This window comes from Musa acuminata, chromosome BXJ3-1, assembly GCF_036884655.1.
Source record: "Musa acuminata AAA Group cultivar baxijiao chromosome BXJ3-1, Cavendish_Baxijiao_AAA, whole genome shotgun sequence".
Taxonomy (NCBI): domain Eukaryota; kingdom Viridiplantae; phylum Streptophyta; class Magnoliopsida; order Zingiberales; family Musaceae; genus Musa; species Musa acuminata.
Window position 1 is genome coordinate 11,586,717 of NC_088349.1, and position 24,298 is coordinate 11,611,014.

A 24,298-nucleotide genomic window follows, 5' to 3' on the forward strand; every position below is an offset into this window, starting at 1 on the left:
CTGCACCATGAAAGGGATCTATCTATTCACGACCTGCCTCTTGAGATGGGAGAAGCTTTAGATTAATCCACTGCTGGTGGTGTTGGATCAGATCGGATGGTAGTCAAACTCTGGAGGCTTCTTGGGCACGCATGGCCTAGTGCAGTGTCTGACCTTGGAAAAGTCAAACTTGGGTAGAAAGCGTTTCGACTTGATATTTTAGACTGATAACAGTATGTTTTTCTTTTGTCGGCTTCTCTGACCTGTGTTGACTTTAGCCGATTGGGCTAGAGTTGCAGTGGATCCCATTCCCTAAACATTGGAGCAAATATAGATTCCAGCAGTTAAAATACAAACTTCAAAGATCAAAGCAATTGCGAGTAAATAGATGCTCCCTACCGAGTAAAGGTGTAAAAGACTAAACCAAGGTGGATATTATATACTTTCTTTAGATGAGGAATAGAAGGCAAGACAGGCAGGAGATGGTGGTGCAGCATATGAAATAAATATCCTCCCCTGATAACATAAACATTTTTCACGCACAGAGAGAGAGCATCAACATTCCACTCACACACGAAAGAAGAAAGGGCATTTGTCTGAATTATTCTTCTCAGGTGTCGGCATTCTACAATGCTTGGAAAGCCTGATTTGACCAATGTAATGCATAAACAAACCCCATCCTAGGTAAAGAATGTCATCTGCATCACAAAAGGCAAAACAATGTATGGAGCAGTTACCACGCGCCTGCGGAAGCGTGCTGACTGTGGCATATGCAAGGATATACAACATGTTTGTCAACCTACGACCGAGAAAGAAAGAAAGTTCAAAACATGCTTTCAAGCTCGAGATGCCTATGCTCGATGAAAAGGTAAGCCAAAATAATCACATGTTTCTGGGATACAGAAAGCCTTTTTTATTACTCCATGAGCTACTTTGTGTACCTGCAATGGTCAGATAATTGAATTTATCCGACACGACCAAAGCCGCTGGTTTGAATGCTACTTGAATTCGTTTCAAATGAATGATTACAATCTCTTTCCTCGATGCCTCTTCTCCCTTTTGTAAATCCAATCTGACTAGTGGATGTTTTGCTGACTTATTTTGTGTGCTTCTGGTCAGGTCGGAATAATTTGCAGCAGACGTCGATGAATCATCTCATAACTTGTAAATGTAATAACAGCAGCAGGGGTAGTTCTGAGCAAGTTTGTGGCATAGCCACGGTAAAAGCCAGGAATGCCTTCTTTCTGGTACACCTTTCTAATGCAATCCATTACACCAACATATTTATTAGTATTATTGTGTGAATGGCCTTGTTCTTGCAGCCTGGCCCGTATGACCTGGGAAAATTCCAGGATTGAGATAGACAGAGAGAGAGAAAGAAGTTTAAAAAGATTAATTTATTTTTCCCTATTTTGCTATAATATATGACAATATGAAAACACAAAAAATAACAAAAAAGTCCTAGCCTCTTTGTTCTGAGATGAATTAATCCTAACAAATTTAAAAAATATGCTTTATGACTTATCATTCTAATATCATGTTTAAACTAAAACTAATCAGTTCGACATGATACAATGTAAAGTGTCTGGTATGAACCATCCTCAGTTGAATTGAAGCACAGAAGCATATAAGCCTGCCCTAACTATACAATACAGAATAAGAATCAAAAACTCAAATTGTAGAACAGGTGAACTAACTGCTTACCTCATGCGGATATGTCAATGTGGAGGCAATTATTTTAGATAATGAAGAAGCAGTAGCTACATTTCCTGGATTAAGCTTATCCACTGTAGTATTATCTGCGTACATATGTAGAAATCATTCAGTTGAATGTGGAGATTAACTTGCCAGATTGCAGCTCCATAGAGTTTCATATTACCTCGTCTTGCCAAGTAAGACTTTATCTGTTCATATGCTGGAAACTGGATAGCAACATGGCTAACCCCTGCTAAAGAAGGAAGAAGGCCACTACGTACCGAGTAATATGGCACACATAAACATACAAGATAAGATGCTACAAGGTTGAGAAGTAATATGAGTAGTATATTGTATTGCCTATGCATAATAAAGAATGCTGACCTGTATAGACCACGCCTGCCCTCTTCAAGTGCAATCCTTCTTAAAGCAGATAGCATGCTCTTATATGGCACCACTTCTGGTCTCATTCCTTGAGTCTACAGAAAATGTGAACAAGACAGGCAAACCATGGCCAATGTAATTATACTTTGTTTGCAACAATGGCAAAGTAAAATAAACTGAAGCGTAAAAAGAAATGAACAAAGGGACAAATGATGTAACCACTTATGTCAAAATTGAAAAAAGTTAATAAATTCAAACCATTTCATCGTAGGCAAACAAGTAAATGTGGTTGAATACTTGATCTATTCTACTGCTATATTATTTGTCTCAATTGAATGCTTTCAAAATATTATAGGAACCTACTAAAGCTTTACATCAAATAGACCAGCGACTTCAAAAGGGGTTATTATGTACTGCAGTTTTCATTGATGGAATATCATATGTTTAAGAATTCCAACATGGATACCATAATTTTACATACTTGAAGTCTAGTTTTAACAACCCATAATGGATTGGTCGTAATAGCTGTTGCAGCTCCCGCACCTGAGGCAGCAAGCATATTTGCGCCTAATGGTAGCTCATTACTCTTATCCACTGCACATGCACAAATAGACAAGCAAAATCAGGTTTAACAACTTGTCATTGACCAAAAAGAAAAGAAAGATATTGAGATTTTATACAACCAGCATGAAGAGGAACCACCAAATGTGTTTCAAAACTCATGAAAATAAATGATGACAAAACAATTCTTAAGGAAATTCTGGGGCAAAAGAAGACAAACCATGAAGTAGGCTTTTCAGCTGATTATAAACTGTAAAATACACCTGCAAATATGGTTGTCCATTGAATTAGCTATATACTTGTTCAGATTAGCATGTGCAAGTATACAAGAACATGATAGGTAACTTGTAGGATATGAATAACTCTAGGTATTTGTCCTTTTCAGCTTAGCTTCTTGGATTGAACTAAAATTGTCATAAAGATTGAACTGATATTGGGTCTTGATGGTCAAAAGTTAAACCAACAATAGGTATTGATGACAAAAAAATGGTAAGCTTGATGCACGCGATTCCTACCAGTACAAGATCTGTGTTGGATTGACATATCCAACCCTACTCCCTGCAGAAAGAGATTGTTTTTTTTTTATGATTCAAAATCTAATTACTCGGATCTCAAAGTAGCAACCATACGCTGATACCAAACTCATAATAAATACCATCCATTACCAGTGCAAAAAAGATAGACCTAAAACTTGTCTTTAATGCAAGCCCAGTGACAATAACTCACTAGAAACTCCCAACGCCCTAAGACTAGTTATTACTCCATATATTCTTTAGTCTTTACCACCACAATATAACTTTTTGGGTACCCCTTCTTTTCTACAATTCAACATATTAAATCTTTAGCAACTCCATCATAGATATTTTTGAAATAAATAGAAATCATATTCAAGTCCTCCTCTCTATATTTTTCTCCATTAGTTGCCTCAATAGATACCTATCTTATATGATAGTATGTCAGTATTTTAGACAAGGCTAGCATGATCTTCAAGTGTACATATCTCAATCATCAGTCAATCACCATCTCCTAAATTTTCAAAATATGGCTCACTAGTTTAACTTCCCTATAAATTAAAGCAACATCTAGCATAGAGCCCAAGCCTATCCCTTGGTACGGGTGACATGTATACATGAGGTGGATCATGTTAGTTACAAAGAATCTCATCCTTTATCTTGTAAGCACACTAAAATAATCATGCCATTTTACTCCTCGTAAAGCAAACATGAATTATGGCATTATCTAACACCCAATTGAGGAAACATGAATTGTCATACTATTCCAGGCTCCATAAAGCAATTTATATATTGGTACTAAGAAGCTTCTCCGATCATTATGCATTCTTTTAGTGTATAAATTAAACTACCCCGAGCCTCAATGTAAAAGCCATCCTGACCTACAGTCATGCCCATTTTCATCATCTTCAAATCTTCTGTTCCTCATGTGTCTAAATTTCAATCTTATCACTATTTTCTGTTTCCCATGTCAAGTTATACAAAAGGTCCTCTCAAGAAATTCTCCATCTTCTGCTAATCTCAATGTTCTTAGTTAAGCATCATTCTTTACACATCTACTACTACCATGCTTTATTCTTTATTAGTTTAGCGTCGTTCTTTATTCTTCCTTTTCTTGATTATACCATGCTTATAGATTTCTTTTTTTCCCACCTTTCATCACTAATATGTAGATCTTTTTCAACATCTTGTCAACACACTAAATATACATATCCTAGAATTATTCTCACATATAGAATAAACTATAAAGTGAAATCAAGTAAAAGTTTGAAAACCTAGTTATTAAAATGTACCAATATAAATAAATTATTCAGTCGGGATCTCCCTCTAAAGCCAAACTCTCAATTTCAACATTAAAGAGCTTAGACAATTTCACCTTTTACCAATAAACTAATATACAGAATTTTAAACATCAGGATGGTTTATTTTCCAGTTGTTAAATATATCATATTGCTTAGATAATTTAATCTTTATCCACCAAACCTACCATGGTTTTCTTATCAATCTTTTAATTGTACATATTTCAACAGTTTCTTTTCATTTTTAGCATATAACATTTGTTATCACTTACATGATTAAAAAATAAAGATACATATAATATGAAATCTAACATTATATAGCTACAACATGATTAGAAATGTTGTTTTCACTTTTTATTTTTTTATTTTCAGCTTATTATAATGTTTAAATTTTTTACAAATTTAAACTATTTTCTTGGCTCAATTTGTTCTTACCAATCCAATTCAACCAATCCCTCCAATCTCCATCATATAACCTAGCTGATGTCGGCACTGATTCTGAAAACTATCTTTGAAACTAAATAGTATTTGTATTAAGTTTATTTAGTGTAAGCTAATAATCAAGTTTCTAATAAACCAAGCTTCCTCTGGTGGTTTTCCCGTAGTATAGGTCATAAAGTTTTATCAAATGCAATATGAACCAGCTAACATCAATTGTGGCCCTTGCTTGGTGTGCGCCCTTTTCTGACTCCTTGATTGACATCTTTTTGTAAATTTTCATTTTTTTCTACATTCTAGCCTTTAACAATGATCAATTTTAACATTACATTCAAGTATTTTGATAATGGGACAACAAGTCCTAAATTTCCAAAGGTCAGGATGATTCAGGCCAGGATCTTGATAACACTTCAACTAGTAAACTCAGGGCTCTGATAGCAAACACATTATGGATTCTTTGGAATAATTGAAATAGCTGCATATTCTGCAGCCGTCATGCCCAGTCTATATTATCATGGTGCAAAAATGTTGCTTTTTCTGATGTGCATTGTTCCTTCATAAGTCAAAGGGATTCATTCTTAGACATGTGGACTTAGATTCTAAGAATCATCTAACACAGGTTCAACTTATTTTAGATTGTGATGGTTCTCTCAATTCTAACTGGCAGAATGCAGGAGTTAGTTTCATTTTCAAGAACTCACAAGTTTATCCAATAACTGCAGGGCACTGCTCTCATACTGTTGCTGGCAATCCAATAGCTGCAGGAATGTTGGACATTTTGCAATGGCATAAAGCAGGCTTTCAGGAGGGATTTCATAATCTCTAGCTTCAACATAGGTATAATGCCAGTGCTTCAAATCCTTTTCTGAGATAAAAACCCTCCATGGTCTTTGAAAGGCATTTTGAAACATTGTGAATGCTATAGCCATATTTACTGGCAGTAAACAACTGTAGCCCACAAACTTGCTAATTTTGCTATATTACACATGTTTTATATCTTGGAGAGAGACTCTCCCAAGATCATGTAAACTCAATGTAACTTGACAGAAATGATTTCCATTGAATGAGTGCTCTTATTGAAAAATGTGTATATCTCTATATAAAGATAGTGGTAAATGATGCCCCATCCCCTGCAGGGTCTGGCCAAGGTTGACAACTTGACGTAGGTGATCCCACCTCACGAGTCTATATTTCGATTAAATAACGTGACATGCATGTCAAAATCTAGCTACCACACTGACGAACTGAGGCCAAACTCACTGGATATGTCTTCATTTTTCTTCAAATATTATGTTAAGTGTCCAATTGCGCAGGATCAAGAAATAACAATTGTCCTTCATCCAATGTCAATCAAATATAGACTAATGAATCCAATAAAGCAATCACACCAAGCACTAAATGAACAAATTTACGCTTGAATTTCATGTAAAACTTCATACTATTTGTTCACAAATCCAATAAATTATATGATGATACAAGAAAAGTATAGTACTTTCGAACAACACGGCTAGTTAAAAGAAAGATGGCTGTGCAAATAAGTAAAAGTAAAGTTCTTACAGCCCAATTTGGAAGTAGTGCTGTAACAGTTGGAGTGAGACCACGATACAACCCACTTATGCCTTCATTCCTTAGTATCTGTTTTAAGCTTGAAACAATGATATTGCCTATATTATTTGGAAAAGAATAAACATCAAGTCTTTGACAATTCTAGTCTGGAAAAAATTAGATCTAAGACCTCTTATATACATGATATGGTTATAATTAGTATGAATAGAAGAACCTAATCGTTGTTTAAAAACTGAACTCCCGTATAAACTCACGAATAATAAAAACAGACTAGAAGTAAATCAAGTAATTATAATAAATCCACAAAGCTGTAAGGGCAAACAACAGAGCCATGAAAAAGACAATAATTGGTTCAAGATAGAGGATGGATGTGATTGATATCTGCACAAACAATCAAACAGGAGCGGAATAAGTGAAATGTCACCTCAAAATAAGGGTGACTATGAATATCAATAGGCAGTTCAAAATGTGAAGAACTAGGTGGCAAATCTATTGACAGGTGGAGTTGATTATTCTCACTATTTCCTTCTTGTCTTGGTAATTCCATTTTTAATTTCAAAGTTTTATAAAATTCATGGTAGAATATAACCAAGTACTGTGGTGACAAGACCAAAAACATGAATTATTACCGAGAATAAACTTTTTTATCCATCAATTCAAATTTTGAAGAGGACAATGTAGTTTCAAGCGAGACTTCTCATTCCAACCAGAAAACAGCTCTAATGGGCTCATTGTATCTTACAATAAGGTGCGGAGATTTTGTCCAAATTTCAACTTGGTCTCAGCCTTTTTGGACAAATCAATTTTAAAAACCAAGGGTAAACTTTGCAAGATAAGCTAGTTCCATCCTTAACAATCCTTCATTGGACAGTCCGCTCAACATTTCTAGGGTTTACACTGGCAGCTCTCCTCAAAATTTTGTCATTGCCTATCCATTGACATTGGCCTCAGAAATGAAGCCAAAGGAGATGATGGGAGAATCAGCTCGTCCAGAATAATTTTTCTTTAAAATTTTATATGCCGATCAATTTCCTGTGAGCTTGGATTTTTTTTTCTTATTACATTCCAGCAGCACATTTGGTCGGCACACATGTATAACCACTCCAACAAATGACAAACCCCCCACTCTCACCAATGCTTTTAAACCTTCAAATTATGATTTTATTTACCTCAACATATAATCTTTTAACCAAAAATTGTCCAAGTTATACATTCAAGTCAGTGTTTACAAAGACGCTGTTTTCACATTAATCAAGGATTGTGTACTTTTAATTGTTTGCAAAAATCCTGATCTTATTTAGCTACTGAGCCAAATATCTATTTAAATTCCTAGCATTTTACCATTGTTTAACAATATAGATTTTTAAAATATATTAATATATTTTTGCCTCCAACGAAGACTTTTAAGGTTTTAAAAATTATATAACACTCACCTTTACAGCCAACTAAAAAATAAAATAAAACGAAATAACCTCATTAAAGGTAGAATAAATAACCAACTGTTATGCCCCAAGGGCCACATAGCACTCAAGCATAAAGTCAACAAAGAGAAAATGTGAATGAAAAGTTTTCTTTATTTGGTAATCATGTTTATCACATAAAGAGATACTATCCTAATAATTTAAATACATTCCTGATCCATTATTGTGCCCATAATTGGACTCTTGATTAGACTTAGAAGAAAGCTCTAGAGACAACAAAAGACATCTCCTAAAAATACTAAAGAAAATAAATTATAAAATCACTTTAAAATGAAAACTACTAATCTACTCCTAAGGATCGTGTGAAGAATTTGGTTGGTCCTCTCCTTGGTTGACTCAACTATAAGAGGGTTAGTAAAGTCTTTTTCCACTCCTATTCTCACTATGACTAGCATGTCCTTTTCTATCTTCAGTTGGATAGGCAGCCTCTTCCACTGCTCCAGAGCTGTCAGAATCCTTTGACTGGTCATCTCTCCATCATGCTGGACTGTAACATGTACTCAACAGACGAGGCTCCTTTGAGCTCAGTTTTGTTTGACGAAAATCATTAAAGGCCACGCTAACAAAAGTTTCCAAAATAACAAACTTCATTATCTCATAATCTAATGCAAGGAGAAATTTTCTGAAACATGAATCATAATGATTTAATAACCATAGCAATCAAGCAACACCAGAATAGGGCTCATTGGCAACAACATAACTCAAAATGAATACTTGTATGACTCTCCAAAATTTTTGCCAAAAATAAGGATAAATAATTTTACCCCAAGCTAATTAAATCTTGAGCAAGTGCATAATCTCTGAAGCATTAATTTGAATCTACCCTATGTCACGTGTGCTCCTGCATCAGATGAAGAAAAGGATCCAGAGAACACGAAACAACTTTCCTTGCATCATAACATCAATAAGCAGCCAAATGGTTCAGACTAAAACTACCAGGAAATCTTAATGCTGGGTCCAGTGGAGACTCTGACCAACCAACCAGCTTCTGTATCCTATATGTATTAAAGTACACTACAAATACTCTCCAATTATTTTTTTAGGCAGCTGGAGATTCATTGTCTATAATGATGCAAATAGCAATAATTTGATCCATGGTTCCTAGTTGCCCGCAAGGCAAGATCTGAGCACCTTGATTTAGGCTTGGGTTGACGATTTTAATCAGGCATGATCCAAGCACGCGCCTCAGACCATGTGATGAGCGACTCAGGTGAGTGCCTGAACCAAATCAGGCCGATTCAAACCTGAACGGACCCAATCCATGTTGGATTAAGAAATCAAGCCTGATCTAAAACAAAACATACAAAACCCTCGAAACCTAATCCTTGCGAGCAACACCATCAGCGGTGCTCATCTTTGTGCATGCAAGGTGGCCGACGATGATCCCCCTCCCTACTCGTGCAACACAATTGACAATTGGAAGGCGGCCCTCCAATGGTGCATCCCATCTTGCTAGAGAAGGTACCTCCTATTTTCTCTCTCCCAACAATGCACCTCCCCCTCCTGCTGCCACACCCCCCATGTTCTCCCTTGACAACCCCCTTCTCTCTCTTCTCCCAACAAAGCAGTCGTGCCTCTTCTTCCCTTGGCATCACCCTCCTCAGCACTGACAACCCTCCTTTCCAGCCTCCTCCTGTGCTTCTTTCTCTCCCTAACAACCATCAGTCTTTATATTGGCAAGTGCCTCGCTTGGCTCGGGCGAGTACCTAGCACTTCAGACGTTTTGGAGCCTTGGTGCCTTTTAGCGCCTAACACCTTTTACAACACTGATCTGATCTAGACGACACATTCTCTTTCTAAGGAAATTGTTAATCAAACAAGCATACAGATCATCTGTTTGATCCTATACAACCATAAGATGTTGTTCATTTACAAATTTCTTTCATTACATTCTCCTAAAATTTCAAACCTTTAAAGCCTATTTCTTGGTTCACTGTGTAACATACATTGTTTGCACGTGCTACTTAACTAAATATTAGAAACCGCTAATTACATGTTCAACAGATCAACCAAACTAATCAAAACCTAAAGTCGGTTTTAGTTTTCCATCGGACGTTTTATGCGTGTTTCAACAGTATCAAAGTAGCAAACAAGAAATAACAAGGAATTCTGCAACTAGTCCAATTCTTGAACACTTCAAACCTTATGAACAGTCTCAGTTCATCTCCCTATATTGCCAAGCAAGTGATTAACTCTTAACTTTCGGTAGTTCTTGATGCTTGTAATGAATTCACATTTCAAACCCCACTTAGCAACATAAAACAATAGAAATGGAAAATTCGATGATCAGAGAGAAAAGCTCAAACATATACTGTCAAGACTAGCGCAAAGCCGAGGGTCATAAGGTAGGGGACGCGAGCGTACGGCGGGAAGAGGAGGGGGACATCTCAGGCAGGCCGTGGACCTGAAGCCGCGTCTTGATCACGTCCAGCGGGCAGACGAAGGTCGCCGCGATCGCCCCTGCATCCACCGCCACCGCATCCCAACGGCCGCGTGCCGATCAAGAAAGCAAGAGAGAGAGAGAGTAGTGAGAGAGAGACAGCAACGTCAAGAACCACGGCAAGAATCAAGAAATCGCAGTGACGACTTGCCTGCGGAGGCGCCGGCGAGGGCGTCACAGAGGATCTCCCGCGCGGTCTTGCTGTCGGATCTCCCGGCCATCCCCTTCACCCCTTTCTCTTTCCTATTCCTTCCCCCCCCGGGGCTCTTTAAAGGGTTTATTCTGTCGATGAGGAAGCCTGACGCCACACGGAGCCCCCAAAAGCTACCTGCTGATCATTGGACATAAAGTAGGCCAACTATGGGTCCCACTTAAACTAAGCAAAACTGGTTGAGAAAAGGTACGTTCGATGTTCAAAAGGGCGCCATAACGTTCTTACCCATCCGTCGTGGATATTCGCATAGATGTGATGGCCATTAATAAATAAATAATCATCGTGATTAATAATATATTCTTTCTACATATTACTATTTACCTCCATTCTCACTTTTAATTAGAATTCCAAATAAAAATAAAGAATTTTCTGATATCTATTTTTCTTTAGATAAATTCTTTTACTATGAGCTTAATTTCTGTTTTCTGTAAAAAGATACCATCCAAATTTTAATCTCTCCCAATTGTGTTAAGTAAATAAAAATTAAGAATATCCAAAACATACTCTATGATTTATTATAAGGTCTCTATTTAACAGTAAGCGTTTATATTTTGTAGGGTTAAATATGTTCAGCATAAAAATAAACGAACCCTATTAATATGTTAATCTCATCGATTCTATCACAGCAATCATCGTGAAGATCGAAGATATGACAATAAAAACTGTAATGTCTTAATTCTTCTCCGTTGTGCTTATGATTTTTTTTTCCATCATTGTTTATTCTAATGACTAAAGATATTTAAATTTGAATCACTAGCATACGTTATTAATCTATGATTTGATTTTTTCTTATGTCTATTTGTAAGTTAAAGAGTGTCATTTTGTAATGGTAGCATTCCAATTAACATTATATATTATTACTATTACTTATTACAATAACAACAACCAAGTCCCAATTATTTAGAATTGATTATAAATCCTTTATCGTCATTAAGATTTATAAAACATTATATATTAGTAAAATTTAGAGTAGTTAAATTTTTATTTTTATTCCCTATTAAAATTTTTTAAGTCTTTCCTTTACCTCTCCTCATCTAAGTTCCAACTCATCTCTTTTTTTTAATGTATTCTTAAAAATATTTACATTATCATCTTTAAAATTATCATTTAGTCATAGTAATTTTTTCTATTATTTTTTTCTTCTTTTATTTTTTACAGTAAATACCTAATACTATTAACGTATATTGATTTTTTCTCCAGGTATAATTTTCTAATTCTTACAGATAGTTTTATCGATATTTCTGGTAAAATAAAAGTCTATTTGATTATAGTTATGTTCACTTTTATAAATAATTTAACGTTCATCTCTCTTCTTAAAGTAAATATTTATAATATAAGGTTATACAAAATTATATATTAAAAATATATACCATCATCTTTATTTTTTTCACATAACCAATGCCCCAATACACCTCTTTATATTCACTATATATTTTTCGTACATGATGATTTAAATATCCTCTAATTATTAAATTTTAACTTATAGAGATTCCTTGAATGAATCATCTATGTTGATTTGATTATCCAACCCAAGTGGCATAAATGACATTCAAATTATTTTATCTTTTCATAAGTTCTAGAATTATAATTTTATCTCTAAATCTTTTTATATCTGTAGCATTAAATCCTTATCAGTAATAATTTATATATCATTTTGATGTTTAACTTTTTGATATATCAAATTTTAAATCTAGTATTTTAATATTGTAAGCAAATAATATTTATTCTTTTTCTGATTATAGTATTTATCAATTCTAATCAATTTGTTTATATATTTGAAGTTGCCAATTTAACTCTTTATTTTTATATTAACTTTTTTATTCTCATTGATCCAAAATAATGTGAGAATTCTTGTTTACTTTTGGCATTATAACTGAGCGTTGATGTGATGATTTATTTCCAACCAATTTTCTAGCCCATTATTTATAATTTGAGACACTTCCATAATCAAGATGCCTCCCGAATCAGTGACAACCTAACTTTATATTGAAATCAATTAAGATCTATGTTCATGATATATGATATAATTTTAGGTTGGTTATTAATGACCCAATGCAATCATCCATCTTTTTCATTAAAGCTTGTGACCGACGTGACCTAACATTATATAAGTTAATTTACAAAGTAGTAAATAGAATATAATAATAAATAAGTAGAAGATGATATAAATTTTATTATTATTATTATTATTATTATTATTATTATTATTATTATTATATATATATATATATATAATGGTTTAATGCTTGAGGATTTAGGGAGGATTGGTGTAGACAGCTTAATGCTAAACATGATTATCAATTTACAAAATAAGAATCATACCATGAACTTGTAATAGTAAAATTTCTAAAATAATTTTGATGAAATGCAATTATAAATCATTTTCTTCATTTTGGCAAATGATACTCTATTATGCATGACTAAAAATCGAGTTAAAAGAAAAAGGAAATCATCTTTCTTTTTCTGAAACACTAGAAAAAAAGGTATATCTATGCTTATGACATTCTATATTTCCATGAGAGAGGGTAGAATCTGCTGCTATATAATCTTGTGAAGATCCCTTCAGTCTAACCAATCAAAAGACAAAAATTTCAGGTTTAAATCTTCTACTAGAAAGATATAGTTGGCAATTGACATTTAAGGATAAAAAGAGCAAGCCACAGTGGAACATGAAAAAGACATTAAAACAAGACTATTCACCAATAGACTGGATAAGAAAAAGAAAGATCAATCCACCACCTACTTGGGAATCAAATCAGGAGGTACAAAAAGCAGTGTGGAAGAAGGAATAAAGAGGTTGTTGGAGGATGACATAGTTGAACAGTGGACCTCCATTAGGACATTGCCCATCTAAAATGACAACAACATGCACACAACTTGAGATTTTATGGGAATCAAATGTTTTCTTCAGTAAACATGAATTGGTGGAACAAATGCTACATGAAGAAATGAAACTCTTTTATCTCACCAAGCTCAGGGGAAATGTCATTTTGGATAGCCATAAACACTGTTCTGCATCCTTCTCCCCACAACAACAAATTGGGCTCAGACATCACCTGACCAAATTATTTATCCAAATGAAGCTGGACACAGTTACATACATGCATATGGTCACAAAATCCACACTGTAAGTAGGAGTTTGAACTTCTTTATAGTCACAGAAAAAATTCAGTCTGGAACTTGATATCCAAATAGTTGAAAGAATCATGATCTGGAACCCCACAGGAGCCAAAAAGGCATTCAAATGAGCTGCAGTGTATGGCATCACTCACCAATGTTCACAAAAAATTGCTGACTGGCTGTCTGTGTTGGTTTTCTTTCATGGATATTCAAAGCACTACTGTATCTGATAGACTTTATGAAAGCTGATTCCATATGAAAGAAAAAGACTCAATTGGTTCTCTCTTCCTGCTGTCTATTCATCTTGTCCCTTTGCTTTCTAATGTTCATGTGCTCATTTCTGTCCACATATCTACAAGTATCTTTCCCAGCTTTTTATTTCATGTTACTATCTGTGGAGCTCTTTTTCTCATTATCCGATTCATTTTTCACATCATATTGTGCATGGATTTGAAAGCTTGGTGAGGAGGTAATAAAAGTATGACTCTCTCACAAGGCTGTAAAGAGTGCTCAGATACTGCTGGTGATGTAAAAAGAAGAAAGAGGCTTCTCCATGGCGTATATATCACTGTGGAGGTGCAGTGCAGTGCAGGACAAGTGACTGAGAAGGTAAAAAGCGAGGTGTCAAGCTTACTGATTTGTGCCGCTCACCCAACGCATCTTTTCTTGGAGGCAACTGGTGGCGATGGGCAAAATGGTAGATTGGATCCTTCTGCTCTTGATTCTCCCTGTCTCTATTGACATCAGGAAGTAGCATCACTTTACTGTCCCTTTTTGCCATGTGAACTGCAGCGAAAGCCACCACCTCCTTGGCCTTGAACAGGGTGAGCAAGCGGATAAACTTGAACTGCAAGGCGAACACCTTCTTCACAATTGTTAGTTCCTCTACATGCATTGGAGGACAATGAATGACACTCACTTATCTTTGGTCGCTGCCTTCTTCATTTTATCTTCAGTCATTTGGCACAAGACACAAGCAAGTACAGTAAGCTGGATGATGACAGAAAACAGAACAAGCAGAAGACTTGGTAGGAAACTCTTTTGTGCATCAATCTAGTCTTTAGCTAGCTTCTCCTTCAGCAAGCTTGTTCTGACAATAGCAGAGCAGAACACGATGAACTCATGATCTAACACATCACCATTTCAACTTGCACTGAGCTGGTGTTGGCAGCTGAAGCAATTGATGTTTTCCTAGTGATGGAAGGCATTGGTTCTGGCAGAAAACTCCGAATTTTATGACCTTTAGGATGTTGTAGCCTGAAATCATTCTACATTTATGAAAAGAAAGAGAAGCGAAGATAAAGAGGATGTAGAAGATGAATACTGGTTATAGATCAACTCATGCAGTGTCCACCTTCCCATGAACACACAGTGAACGCAACTTACAACAGTTACCTACAGCTTGAACTCTCTTATTATCCCCAACGAGAGCAAGTTTTTTGGATCGCTCGCTCACTCGGGAATGGCGACGAGCACCGGCCGCCAGGTCCGCCGCAGCAACCGGTACCTCAAGCCGCGAGACCCAAACCTGGGTCCCCCGCCGGCTCTACCCCCGGCGGCGAGGATGTCGAACCCGAACCTCCGCGCGGCTCCGGCGGCGGACTCGTGCCCTCCTTCCGCTCGACCCGGCGGGGGCGAGGAGACGAACAGATCCGCGAGCGAGTGGCTCAACAAGGCCCGCTTCTCCGACGGGCGATCCGGCGCCGGGGGCGGCTTCCCGGGGACCGCGGCCGCGGCCCGACGGGACGACGCCCGGCCGAGGAGCGTCCTGAGGCTCCTCCGGCGGCGCAACCGGAAAGCGGGGCTGGAGGGGGCGATTGCCGCGGCGGGGCCGGGGCTTCTCGACGGGCTGGCGGCCGGCGCCGCGCACTGCGTCGCAAGCAGCTTAAACTTCTGAAGCGTCGCCATTCTCGTCCTAGAAACAGCAAGTCTCCTCTTTTCTTCTTCTTCTTCTTCTTCTTCACGTACTCTTCTTCTTCATCTTCACATACCTTCAAAAGAAGGGGATTGGAAGGGGGTGTAAGGGGGAGCGAGAGCGACCGTCTCGGTTCCCGGGGAGACAGTTACCATGGCGCAATAATGACCCGATGAACGCAATGGGTGGGATTGGAATCATGAGATTGGACTGTGCATCTTTCGAGGAAGAAAGGAATTCGGATCTTGGGATGTAGAGAAAGCAACCCTCACCTCGTACTCCAACATAACCAGCTCACAACTCTTATTCCTCTCTCTTCTTTCTCTTCTCTTTTCTCTCCTCCTCCTAATTCCAATTTCGCTCCCTAATTCTTAATTCTGCAGATTAAAAATAATAGATTTCAGAATATATATATATATATAAAGATGATACCAACTGATAACGGATCGAATCGAATCAGATCGGATCGGAAGAAAGTCCACGGCTTTGAGGGCCGACTTGGCCATAGATAGGTCCATGAGAGTGACATGAGGTCCACCATGGTCTGTACTTTTTTTTTTTGGGGTTAATTTTCCTTCTTGACCAGTGTAGATTATTTCATGAATAAGTAATTGATTCATGTGACATATATGCTTCGTATGACCCACACACCAATGGGGCAAATGTTTGGTCATTCTCTGATGAGATCTGACGCTAGGAACACTTTTCTTGTGTTGCAGAAGCTACATGCAGAGATTTGGCATGTGAAGTGACTTTAGCCCTACTCAAGGCACTTTAAGGTGGTGAGTGCCATTGGAGCTTTAGTTTGTTGTCATGTTGCTCTGCTCTCTCTCTCTCTCTCTGCCTTGGGTAAAATGAACCCTCATGCTTGGCTGGTTCCCCTGATCCATGTTTGGTGGAGTTTTTAAGGGTCTGTGCAGCTCCTCCTACACTTGAAACAAAGGTTGGAGACTCATGCCCACATTGTTGACAGTGAAAAGTTCAGAGAGTAGGTTTAACCTAGAAAAGCAGCAGATATCTCCCCACCTACCTCTTCTTGGTGGTCTAAACCATTGCTGAAGACTGAGACTAGTTGGAAAGAAAAAGAGGCATTGGATTTTGTTGTTAGGACTGATACAAGCTATGTTTCTTTAATGGCTTTTCAGGAAGCTCTCATGGAGGTGGCTAGAAGAGGTTGACTAACACCATCATTGAGAGAGTGACACTGCTCATTGAATGAGCTTCTGAGCCATGGTGCAGGTGGCCATCATTGTTTGGAAGATGTGAGGAGTTGTATGGGAACACTGCAGTTTCATTTAACCACAGTGATGGAGAAATTAACAGTGTGGTCAAAGATTGGGGTATGGGAAATTTTTTTGGTGAGAGTTTGCTGTCAATTTCTGCTGTGTGTTCTATAATTCCAGGAATATCTTGCTCCTAAATTGTTCAAGAGGCCTTTGTTAGGGAAATATATATAAAGGCAACTTGATAGAACTGAAAAGTGATGGTTTAAGGTCACAAGAGTATCATCATCTCAATTATGTTTGAGAATTAGCAGAAAAAGTCAACACACGTTAGGCTTACTGTGAAATTTGGCTAGAGATGCATTTGAGGTCAGACATAGATTCATGTCTTGGGTTTCAAAGCCTCCAACAAAAAAGGATCAAACTCTTCAACCATTTGGAATAAAATGTAGACACTCTGGAACTTTCAGGCTTCTCAGATTAGGCAGTCCACAGCTGATTCTAACAAAACATGTTCTTCTTACAAGTTCAGGTCTTCCTTCCTCATTACTCACGGCTATACCAGAAGCTATGCTTTCAATATGTTTCTTTTCTTTCATGATGGTTTTTCTTCCTTGTGGGAACAACTGGCATTCATACTTTCGGCCCGCAAGTAACTGATAGTGTTATGCTTCACAATGTGCTTACAAAGTTGCAACTGAGAATATGAACTCAGATGATGAATGATCACTTAGCTGAAGCACACACCATAAGCATCTCCACTAATTTGTTAGAGAAGCACTGAGAGTGCATACAGGTCCACAAATTATGTGGGAATGGAACGCAGAAACTCCATTTACTATGTACATCACTTACCTTCAAAAATAATATTCTTTTTTCTGGATGTTTGAAAAGATTGCTGTGCCATATGAACAACCAGAAAACTTGTTTTATTGACTAGTGTTTGGTGTAGTAGATTGACTCACCCACTTGCCTGTGACACAATCAGGAGAGAACACTGCAATGTTCCGTACCCCAGTAGCATCATCCTGTGTCCAAACATCATTTTTCTCCTTCTTATCGGTCTTGTATGTCTTACTCTCGATCGCTCTCAACCCCTCGAGGACCTCCTTGATTGGTGGCCTCATGTCCCCATCCGATTGCAAACACCTGAATGCCAATTCTGCCACCATGGTGATCATCATCTTCGTCACCTCATCGGATGGACAACAGAGCTCTGGATCCACCAGGTCTTCTAATTCATGGTTCTGGATCTTAGTAATCGCCATGTTGGCCAAATGGATCTCACTCCGCTGCCTGGTGATATCGATGGCTTGTTTCGATGATATAAGCTCAACCAGCACCACGCCAAAGCTATAAACATCGCTCTTGTCCGTAAGCTGGAAACACTGATGGTACTCGGGGTCTACGTACCCCGGTGTGCCCTGTGGAGCAGTGGACACATGCGTAGCATTGACCGGAAAGAGACGTGAGAGCCCAAAATCTGCAACTTTTACATGGAAGCTACCGTCCAGTAGAATGTTGTTGGTCTTGACATCGCGGTGTATGATAGGTGGGTCAACAGCATGGAGGTATGCAAGAGCATCAGCTGTCTCAATGGCTATGTTCAGACGCATAGGCCATGTTAGGATTCGCTCACTGGCACGGCTGCCATGGAGATGGTCTGCAACGGTGCCATTTGGCACAAACTCATAAACGAGGAGGAGCTCACGACTGCGGTGGGAGGTGCAGCCGTAGAGGCTGACAAGGTTCTGGTGACGAAGAAGGGAGAGGATCTCAACCTCATTCATGAACTGCTCGACCCGCTTATAGTTTCTCTCATACAGTCGCTTCACTGCAACTGTTCGACCATCTCGAAGTTTTCCTGAAGAGCAGAAAACAATCTTAACTGAAATTGTATTCAAGCAGGACAGTGATACAATGAGATATCAGGTAGATGGTGAAATTGGTATGTTTAGCAAATTCAGAACATTTTTCTTGTACCTTTATACACAGTGCCAAAACCTCCATCACCAAGTTCTCTCGAGGTGTCAAAGCAGTCGGTAGCTGCCATAAGTTCGCCATAGGAGAAGAGGTGAGTCTGGAAATGGGCACCCACTTCGGTGTTCATATGTGAAGAAGAGGCATTTCTAGTGAGAAACTTGGAGGATGTGGAGTTCATTTTCCTTTTCTTGTACTGGTAAATGAGAAAGCCCACGGCACATGCTAGAGCAAGGAAACCAGCTGAGACAGAAACACCTGTATGAGAAAATTGAAACATGATTAACATTTAGCAAAAGGAATTGTAGAATAGCATTGATGACTGTTGTTGAAGCCTAATATGTAGTCAAGATGTCGCAACACTCTGATATCAACGATTAAAAGTCAAGTGATACTCCAACAAAAACACTTCTTTTTTCTGTATAAGCCAAGTAATTTTTCGTTCAACAGAATATGAGCTTCCATTCTGAATATGTGACCATTGCATCACTTTCCTTTATCTTTTTTGTCTGTTTCTTCAAGTAGAAAGTCAGGAATATTGAATAGTTTTAACTTCGAAGGATTATGATTAAAGCACACAGGGCTAGGAAGAGATCTATATCAGTTCAATGACATTCTACCTTTTGACAGGACTAGATTTGGATGCCATTCAAGCATGAGACATCAGCTCTTTGCCATTGTTTATCAGTATGAGTTTATTGGTGCCCTAAGCAGTTGATGATGTGTTTCTAAACAATCTTTAAGCTGTACAGGATCATATTCTTACTAATCAAGAAAATGACTTATCTGTTAATCATACTCCTACAAGTAGAAGGATATGGAAGCTAGCAAAAATCAATGGCAGGGTTGAGAGGAGTGTTTCTTACCTATAATTATATGCTTTGTCCTCCTTGAATGAGCTGCAACATCAAGAACAATCTCTGTCATAGACCACAATATAATTTACAACTTATATGAACTAGATAAGAGATCAATTATTACAACCCAAAAACTGGACTAATATATGCAGGTAAAAGTTTAATTTTTAAGACGAAGGTCTTGTAATCCAAACAAAAGACACAAAACATTTTGCTCATACAATGGTACTAAATAAAGACAGAATACAATTTTTCTTATCCTGTTTGCATGGCATCTGACACTGTAATTACAACAGGATATCACCTGCTCTTCATTTAATGACAACTTGGAGCAAAGGCAGAGGGTTTAGAGGTTGAATAGCAAGTACTCTGTAGCTTCGTGGATGCATCAAAATGTATGCAAAGTGTGTATGTTTCCAAAGAGCATAGTGCTTGAACTTGTCCAAGATAATGTGATAACATTCTTTGTGAGAATGCTTGAAGTTTATGAGCATATAGGGACAACAAGATTTAAAAGGATAAAAAAAAGTGATAAATAATAAGAGCTCAGATAAAGGCCACAAATAGTCGTCGTCCTTTTAGGTGGCCCAATACCTCTCAGAGGCTACAAGAGCCATTTAAATGCATGATGCATCAATTTAGTGAACCTTTCGGCACACACTAAAAACATGATGTTTGTGAAGAAAGGCCCATAATATTTAAAGGTGAGACATCTCACAAAGAAAAAACAGGGTTGCAGGCCATGACCTAAAAACTATCAAATCTATGTCCATGATATGTCCACAAAACCTTTAACCACAGTTATATTGGCCAATCCAAATTGGGATTCGACAAGAAACAAATAATACAACATGATACATGGGTTAATCTATGTGACTGCAATAAAAGTAAATGAAGTGGAAGGAACTTCTGTAACTGCTATAGTTATCTCTGACTCATTATAAGGAAAACTTAAGAGAAAGTCTCTCACTTCTGTTCGATGAATGTAGCAAAACTTATGTTTGATGTTTTCAGATCCAAAAACTTTTCCTAATGAATTCCAATGAAATTTCATTGTATGAAACAATATGGAACGAGATAGCCAAGTAGAAAACCATTTTCAGTAAAGAAAAAAAGCAGTAAAATAGAAGTTCATAGTGACATGAAATTTTGGCTCTATATATTGAATCAGAGAATGATTTGAGGAATTCATATGTCCTATGAACATTAAAACAAGTTGCATACAATACTTCTCTAACTATTTCGTTATGAAGACCCATCTCTAAGGACCAAAAAAAGCCTGAAGTATGTCTCAGGATGTCATGACCTCTGTATGAAATCCAGGAGCTGAAGTCGAGAATTGCAATTCAGATTCACCAGTAACTTAAAGACTTTGAGTAGTATATTTACCAAAGTCAGCAGCATAAAGTTTTAGTCAAAATCAGGAAAATGGAGCCCCAAAGCCTTCACAGTAGACCGATTGATGCGTTAGGGAGTAAGCAACCAGTTCACAAAAGAAATCTGGACACTTGAACCAAAACATGCGAATTACTATTTTATGCTATGAATATATCCTTATAGCATGATCGAAGACCTGTTGTTGCCAGAGACCACAAGAACATATTCAGATTTGTCTAATCTTGGAAGAGAATGAACAAATTTCAGAACTTGGAAATACATACACAAACAATAACATCTCTGTGTGGTTTCAATTTAGAGACAATTAATCAGTTATATTCTGATGTTACCGGAGGCTATAAGAACATATTCAGATTTGTCTAATCTTGGAAGAGCATGAACAAATTCCAGAACGTGGTATTACAAACACAAACAATAACCTCTCTGTGTGGTTTCAATTCAGAGAAGATTAATCAGTTATGTTCTAATGATCTGACTACATCTTATGCTTCAAATTCCTGCAACTGATATCTAAATACAATAGAAGTACTTGGATTAAAGCTACATACTCACCACATTTCCTTGTATGGACTCGGTCAGGGCAGATGCACATGAATTTTGTTGTCGTGTCATTGAATCCACATCGGCCGCCGCTGTCACTGCACTCTGTACAATCCGGCGCCGTCCAGTTCAGCAACCACCCAGTCCTCAGCAGAGCAGAGTAGTTTACATCGATGCCCACATCGATGTAACCCACCACCGGCACCACAAACAGCTTACATACTCCACCGGAAAAGTTCAGCTTGCCCGAGCCATTGTACTCACCGCCGAAGTAGGTCAGTCCTCCATCAGCAGCACAAGTTATGTTTTGGAAGGCAGATAGATTCATCGAGCTCGAGCAATTGGAGAGGAAGAAGATGCGCTTGTTGGCGGAGCTGAGGTCGAAGGGGTAGAGGCCGGAAGTGATGTTGAAGGTTGGTAATGGGCACCGATCATCGTCGAATCCGGCGGCAGTGATCTGAACCGACTTGTTCTCGTAGAAGATGTTCTTGACATGATATAAACCGTCAAAAACGTTAAAAGAAAGGGTTTCGGCTTGGCCGCCGCTGTTGCTGCAGGTGACGTTGAACGGAGGAAAGCCACAATAAGACGGTTGCTTATTGCTGAGCCAGAAAGGGTACTTGATTGTCTGATTCCCGCATCTTTGAGGCTGACAATCCCCAGACCCAATAGTTGCGGCAAGGACTGGTCTGTCTTCCACCAGAGAAAGGATCAAGAAGACCTTGAGGCTCAGTAAGATTCCGGGATTCATCGGAGAAGAGCTCGGCAGGAGGTGGAGAGGAAGGGGAGAGGAAGAAGGTGATAAGTTTAGCTCATTTGGCTAATCTGGAAGGCACAGGAAGGGCGTTTGACTAGATTCATTGGAGCTGCTGTAATGATCTATTGATTAGATTCGGTTCCAACAGAAGGTAGCGCTGTCAAATGTACAGTATACGCCATTTGATTTTTCAGGCTTTGAAAGGAGAAGCGGTGATGGAGAAGTACTGTATCACTCTCAACCTTTTCTTACGTGCGATAAGTTTGACATTGGGCGGTGGCGGCAGCCCACATCATTGACCTGCACACCGATCACATGTGGCGCAGGTAGGAAGGCAAAGGATAATATGATCCGCAAGGTAGGAAGCGAAGATGGAGCTTCCAAACCCAACACGGTTGCAGTCATGGGTTGACGAAGGTGATGTGACATGTCGGGATCGGCGGGGATCGGAAGGCACAGTGATCGTGGCTGGGGTTAAATTACTTCCCCAGAAAAATCATTGCACAGAGTACATCAGATTACTTGTTCTTCGAACACAAAATATATAAATAGCATGTTGTTGGTTTGGTTCACAGAATCAAAGAGTGAGAGAGCATGTTCCTCTCTACCATGGTCAATTATTAGGACACGGAAAGATCCCACAAAGTACATGAGATGACTTAGCCACTCGCAACCATGAGAATTCCACAGCAGATTACTTTTAAATGTGGTCAACTTAATGCACAGAGAGGAAGTCGAAATCAAAGTTCTTGCGTTCCTACAGAAGCTTTCTCTTCTGACCGCGGCGACGACCCGAGACGGATGTTCCCTTTCCCGGTCCGCCTGTCCCGTAGTCCTTCCAAGGGGCCGTCGGGACTCGTTCTCGGCTCGGAAGCAGTGTAACCAAGGTTTAATGGACGTGAAGAGAAAAAAGGGGTCGGAATGACCATCTTTCCTCACCTCAGAATCAGCCTTTTCATGATAACATTGGAGTATTTCAGGAGGATCTATAATTACTGAAGATGTTACAGGGATATATATTATGTTTTTGTTTTTTTACTTATGCTTCTTGACAGCTATAGAGATATTCTATTTGAAATTTATGAAGATGTGACAGGAATATATAAGTAAATCATATTTGGATTTATTTAAGATCTTTAAAATTTATTTATTTCTTTCATGATTGATTTGCTTTGACTTTGACACGATAATGGAAGATTGATGACAAGATTGAAGAAAAGATATAGAAGATTCAAAGTTTTAAACTTGTATTGGAGCTTGATCCATACGAAATTATAAATATAAGATAAGAATAATAAAATTAGTAATATGAAAAATTTTAGGCAAACATCTACCACTAGACTACCTCCAAAAATCATGAAAGTTTTATGATAGATGAATATAATGGATCTTGTTGTAGAGTTTTTTTTTGTTTCAAGTTTACCACATGAGAGGAAATGATAAAGACTCTTACCTTTGTTTATGCGTAGACAAACTTCTTTGTTTATACGTAGGAAAGCTTTGACTTAAATCTCATTGTGTGAATGGTGATGGAAACATTGACTACATCCCCCTGGAATATTAGTGAAAATGTTGTGCCCAAATATCTTTTATAAGTTTGCTAAACTCATGGGTAAACTTCTCAAATTAGACAATATCATGCTCTCTAGCATAAGAGGAAAGTATGTTTATGATGAATATCTCTAAGCCTATTTCATAGGGAGTGTGGATTAAGAATAATTTTATCATTTTTTTAATCCATCGTCTATGAGAATATTTTAAGTTTGTGCTTCTCCCACAAAAGAGTAGGGCATCAGGCTAATGTCTGCTTGATGAAATCGACAAAAACAAGGGAGGTCCATTCTTAAGAGGAAGATGCTAGGTCTTTCGAACAATGATGGGAGGTTAAAGACGATGTACTGTACGGATTTGGGTCCAAAGCAACTTATGACAGGCTAGGT

The 24,298-nt window shown here is 38.0% G+C and overlaps 3 protein-coding genes across 8 annotated transcripts; all 3 read right to left on the reverse strand.

Annotated features, from left to right (window-relative positions):
* Nucleotides 1-558: 558 nt before the first annotated feature.
* Nucleotides 559-10,618, reverse strand: LOC103990073 (nicotinamide adenine dinucleotide transporter 1, chloroplastic-like). Of its 5 annotated transcripts, none has more exons than XR_010492882.1 (9): nucleotides 10,506-10,618; nucleotides 10,279-10,374; nucleotides 6,425-6,531; nucleotides 2,840-2,882; nucleotides 2,540-2,652; nucleotides 1,859-2,153; nucleotides 1,684-1,778; nucleotides 921-1,316; nucleotides 559-677 (listed from the first exon to the last, which is right to left on the reverse strand). XR_010492882.1 is itself a non-coding variant. In XM_009409103.3 (9 exons), exons 1-9 carry the CDS (start codon nucleotides 10,573-10,575, stop codon nucleotides 1,095-1,097), a joined length of 930 nt encoding a protein of 309 aa, XP_009407378.2. In that variant the 5' UTR covers nucleotides 10,576-10,618; the 3' UTR covers nucleotides 559-1,094. The 5 variants fall into 5 exon arrangements, 3 of the variants coding, with proteins under 3 accessions (XP_009407378.2, XP_064991271.1, XP_064991272.1); XR_010492881.1 differs by having other exon boundaries at nucleotides 559-778; XM_009409103.3 differs by having other exon boundaries at nucleotides 559-1,316; nucleotides 1,859-1,947; nucleotides 2,059-2,153.
* A 4,378-nt stretch (nucleotides 10,619-14,996) lies between these two features.
* On the reverse strand, nucleotides 14,997-15,992 carry LOC103990063 (uncharacterized). The gene has a single exon (XM_009409093.3). It carries the CDS (start codon nucleotides 15,594-15,596, stop codon nucleotides 15,141-15,143), a length of 456 nt encoding a protein of 151 aa, XP_009407368.2. The 5' UTR covers nucleotides 15,597-15,992; the 3' UTR covers nucleotides 14,997-15,140.
* A 1,403-nt stretch (nucleotides 15,993-17,395) lies between these two features.
* On the reverse strand, nucleotides 17,396-22,479 carry LOC135628157 (LEAF RUST 10 DISEASE-RESISTANCE LOCUS RECEPTOR-LIKE PROTEIN KINASE-like 1.2). 2 transcript variants are annotated; one of them, XM_065134682.1, is made up of 4 exons: nucleotides 21,614-22,479; nucleotides 19,673-19,726; nucleotides 18,810-19,064; nucleotides 17,396-18,690 (listed from the first exon to the last, which is right to left on the reverse strand). In XM_065134682.1, exons 1-4 carry the CDS (start codon nucleotides 22,350-22,352, stop codon nucleotides 17,756-17,758), a joined length of 1,983 nt encoding a protein of 660 aa, XP_064990754.1. In that variant the 5' UTR covers nucleotides 22,353-22,479; the 3' UTR covers nucleotides 17,396-17,755. The 2 variants fall into 2 exon arrangements, with proteins under 2 accessions (XP_064990754.1, XP_064990755.1); XM_065134683.1 differs by having other exon boundaries at nucleotides 19,673-19,705; nucleotides 21,614-22,477.
* Between the last annotated feature and the right edge of the window lie 1,819 nt (nucleotides 22,480-24,298).

Excerpts from the sequence above, each read along its gene's own strand:
- LOC103990063 (XM_009409093.3), bottom strand. The coding sequence starts at position 15,596 with ATGGCGACGCTTCAGAAGTTTAAGCTGCTTGCGACGCAGTGCGCGGCG.
- LOC135628157 (XM_065134682.1), bottom strand. The coding sequence starts at position 22,352 with ATGAATCCCGGAATCTTACTGAGCCTCAAGGTCTTCTTGATCCTTTCT. Across the intron at positions 19,727-21,613 it reads AGTCCATACAAGGAAATGTG|AGATTGTTCTTGATGTTGCA; the intron begins GTGAGTATGTAG and ends GGTCTATGACAG. Across the intron at positions 19,065-19,672 it reads GACAAAGCATATAATTATAG|GTGTTTCTGTCTCAGCTGGT; the intron begins GTAAGAAACACT and ends TTTCTCATACAG.
- LOC103990073 (XM_065135199.1), bottom strand. The coding sequence starts at position 10,575 with ATGGCCGGGAGATCCGACAGCAAGACCGCGCGGGAGATCCTCTGTGAC. Across the intron at positions 2,154-2,539 it reads TTGTTAAAACTAGACTTCAA|ACTCAAGGAATGAGACCAGA; the intron begins GTATGTAAAATT and ends CATTTTCTGTAG. Across the intron at positions 1,779-1,858 it reads GTCTTACTTGGCAAGACGAG|ATAATACTACAGTGGATAAG; the intron begins GTAATATGAAAC and ends ATATGTACGCAG.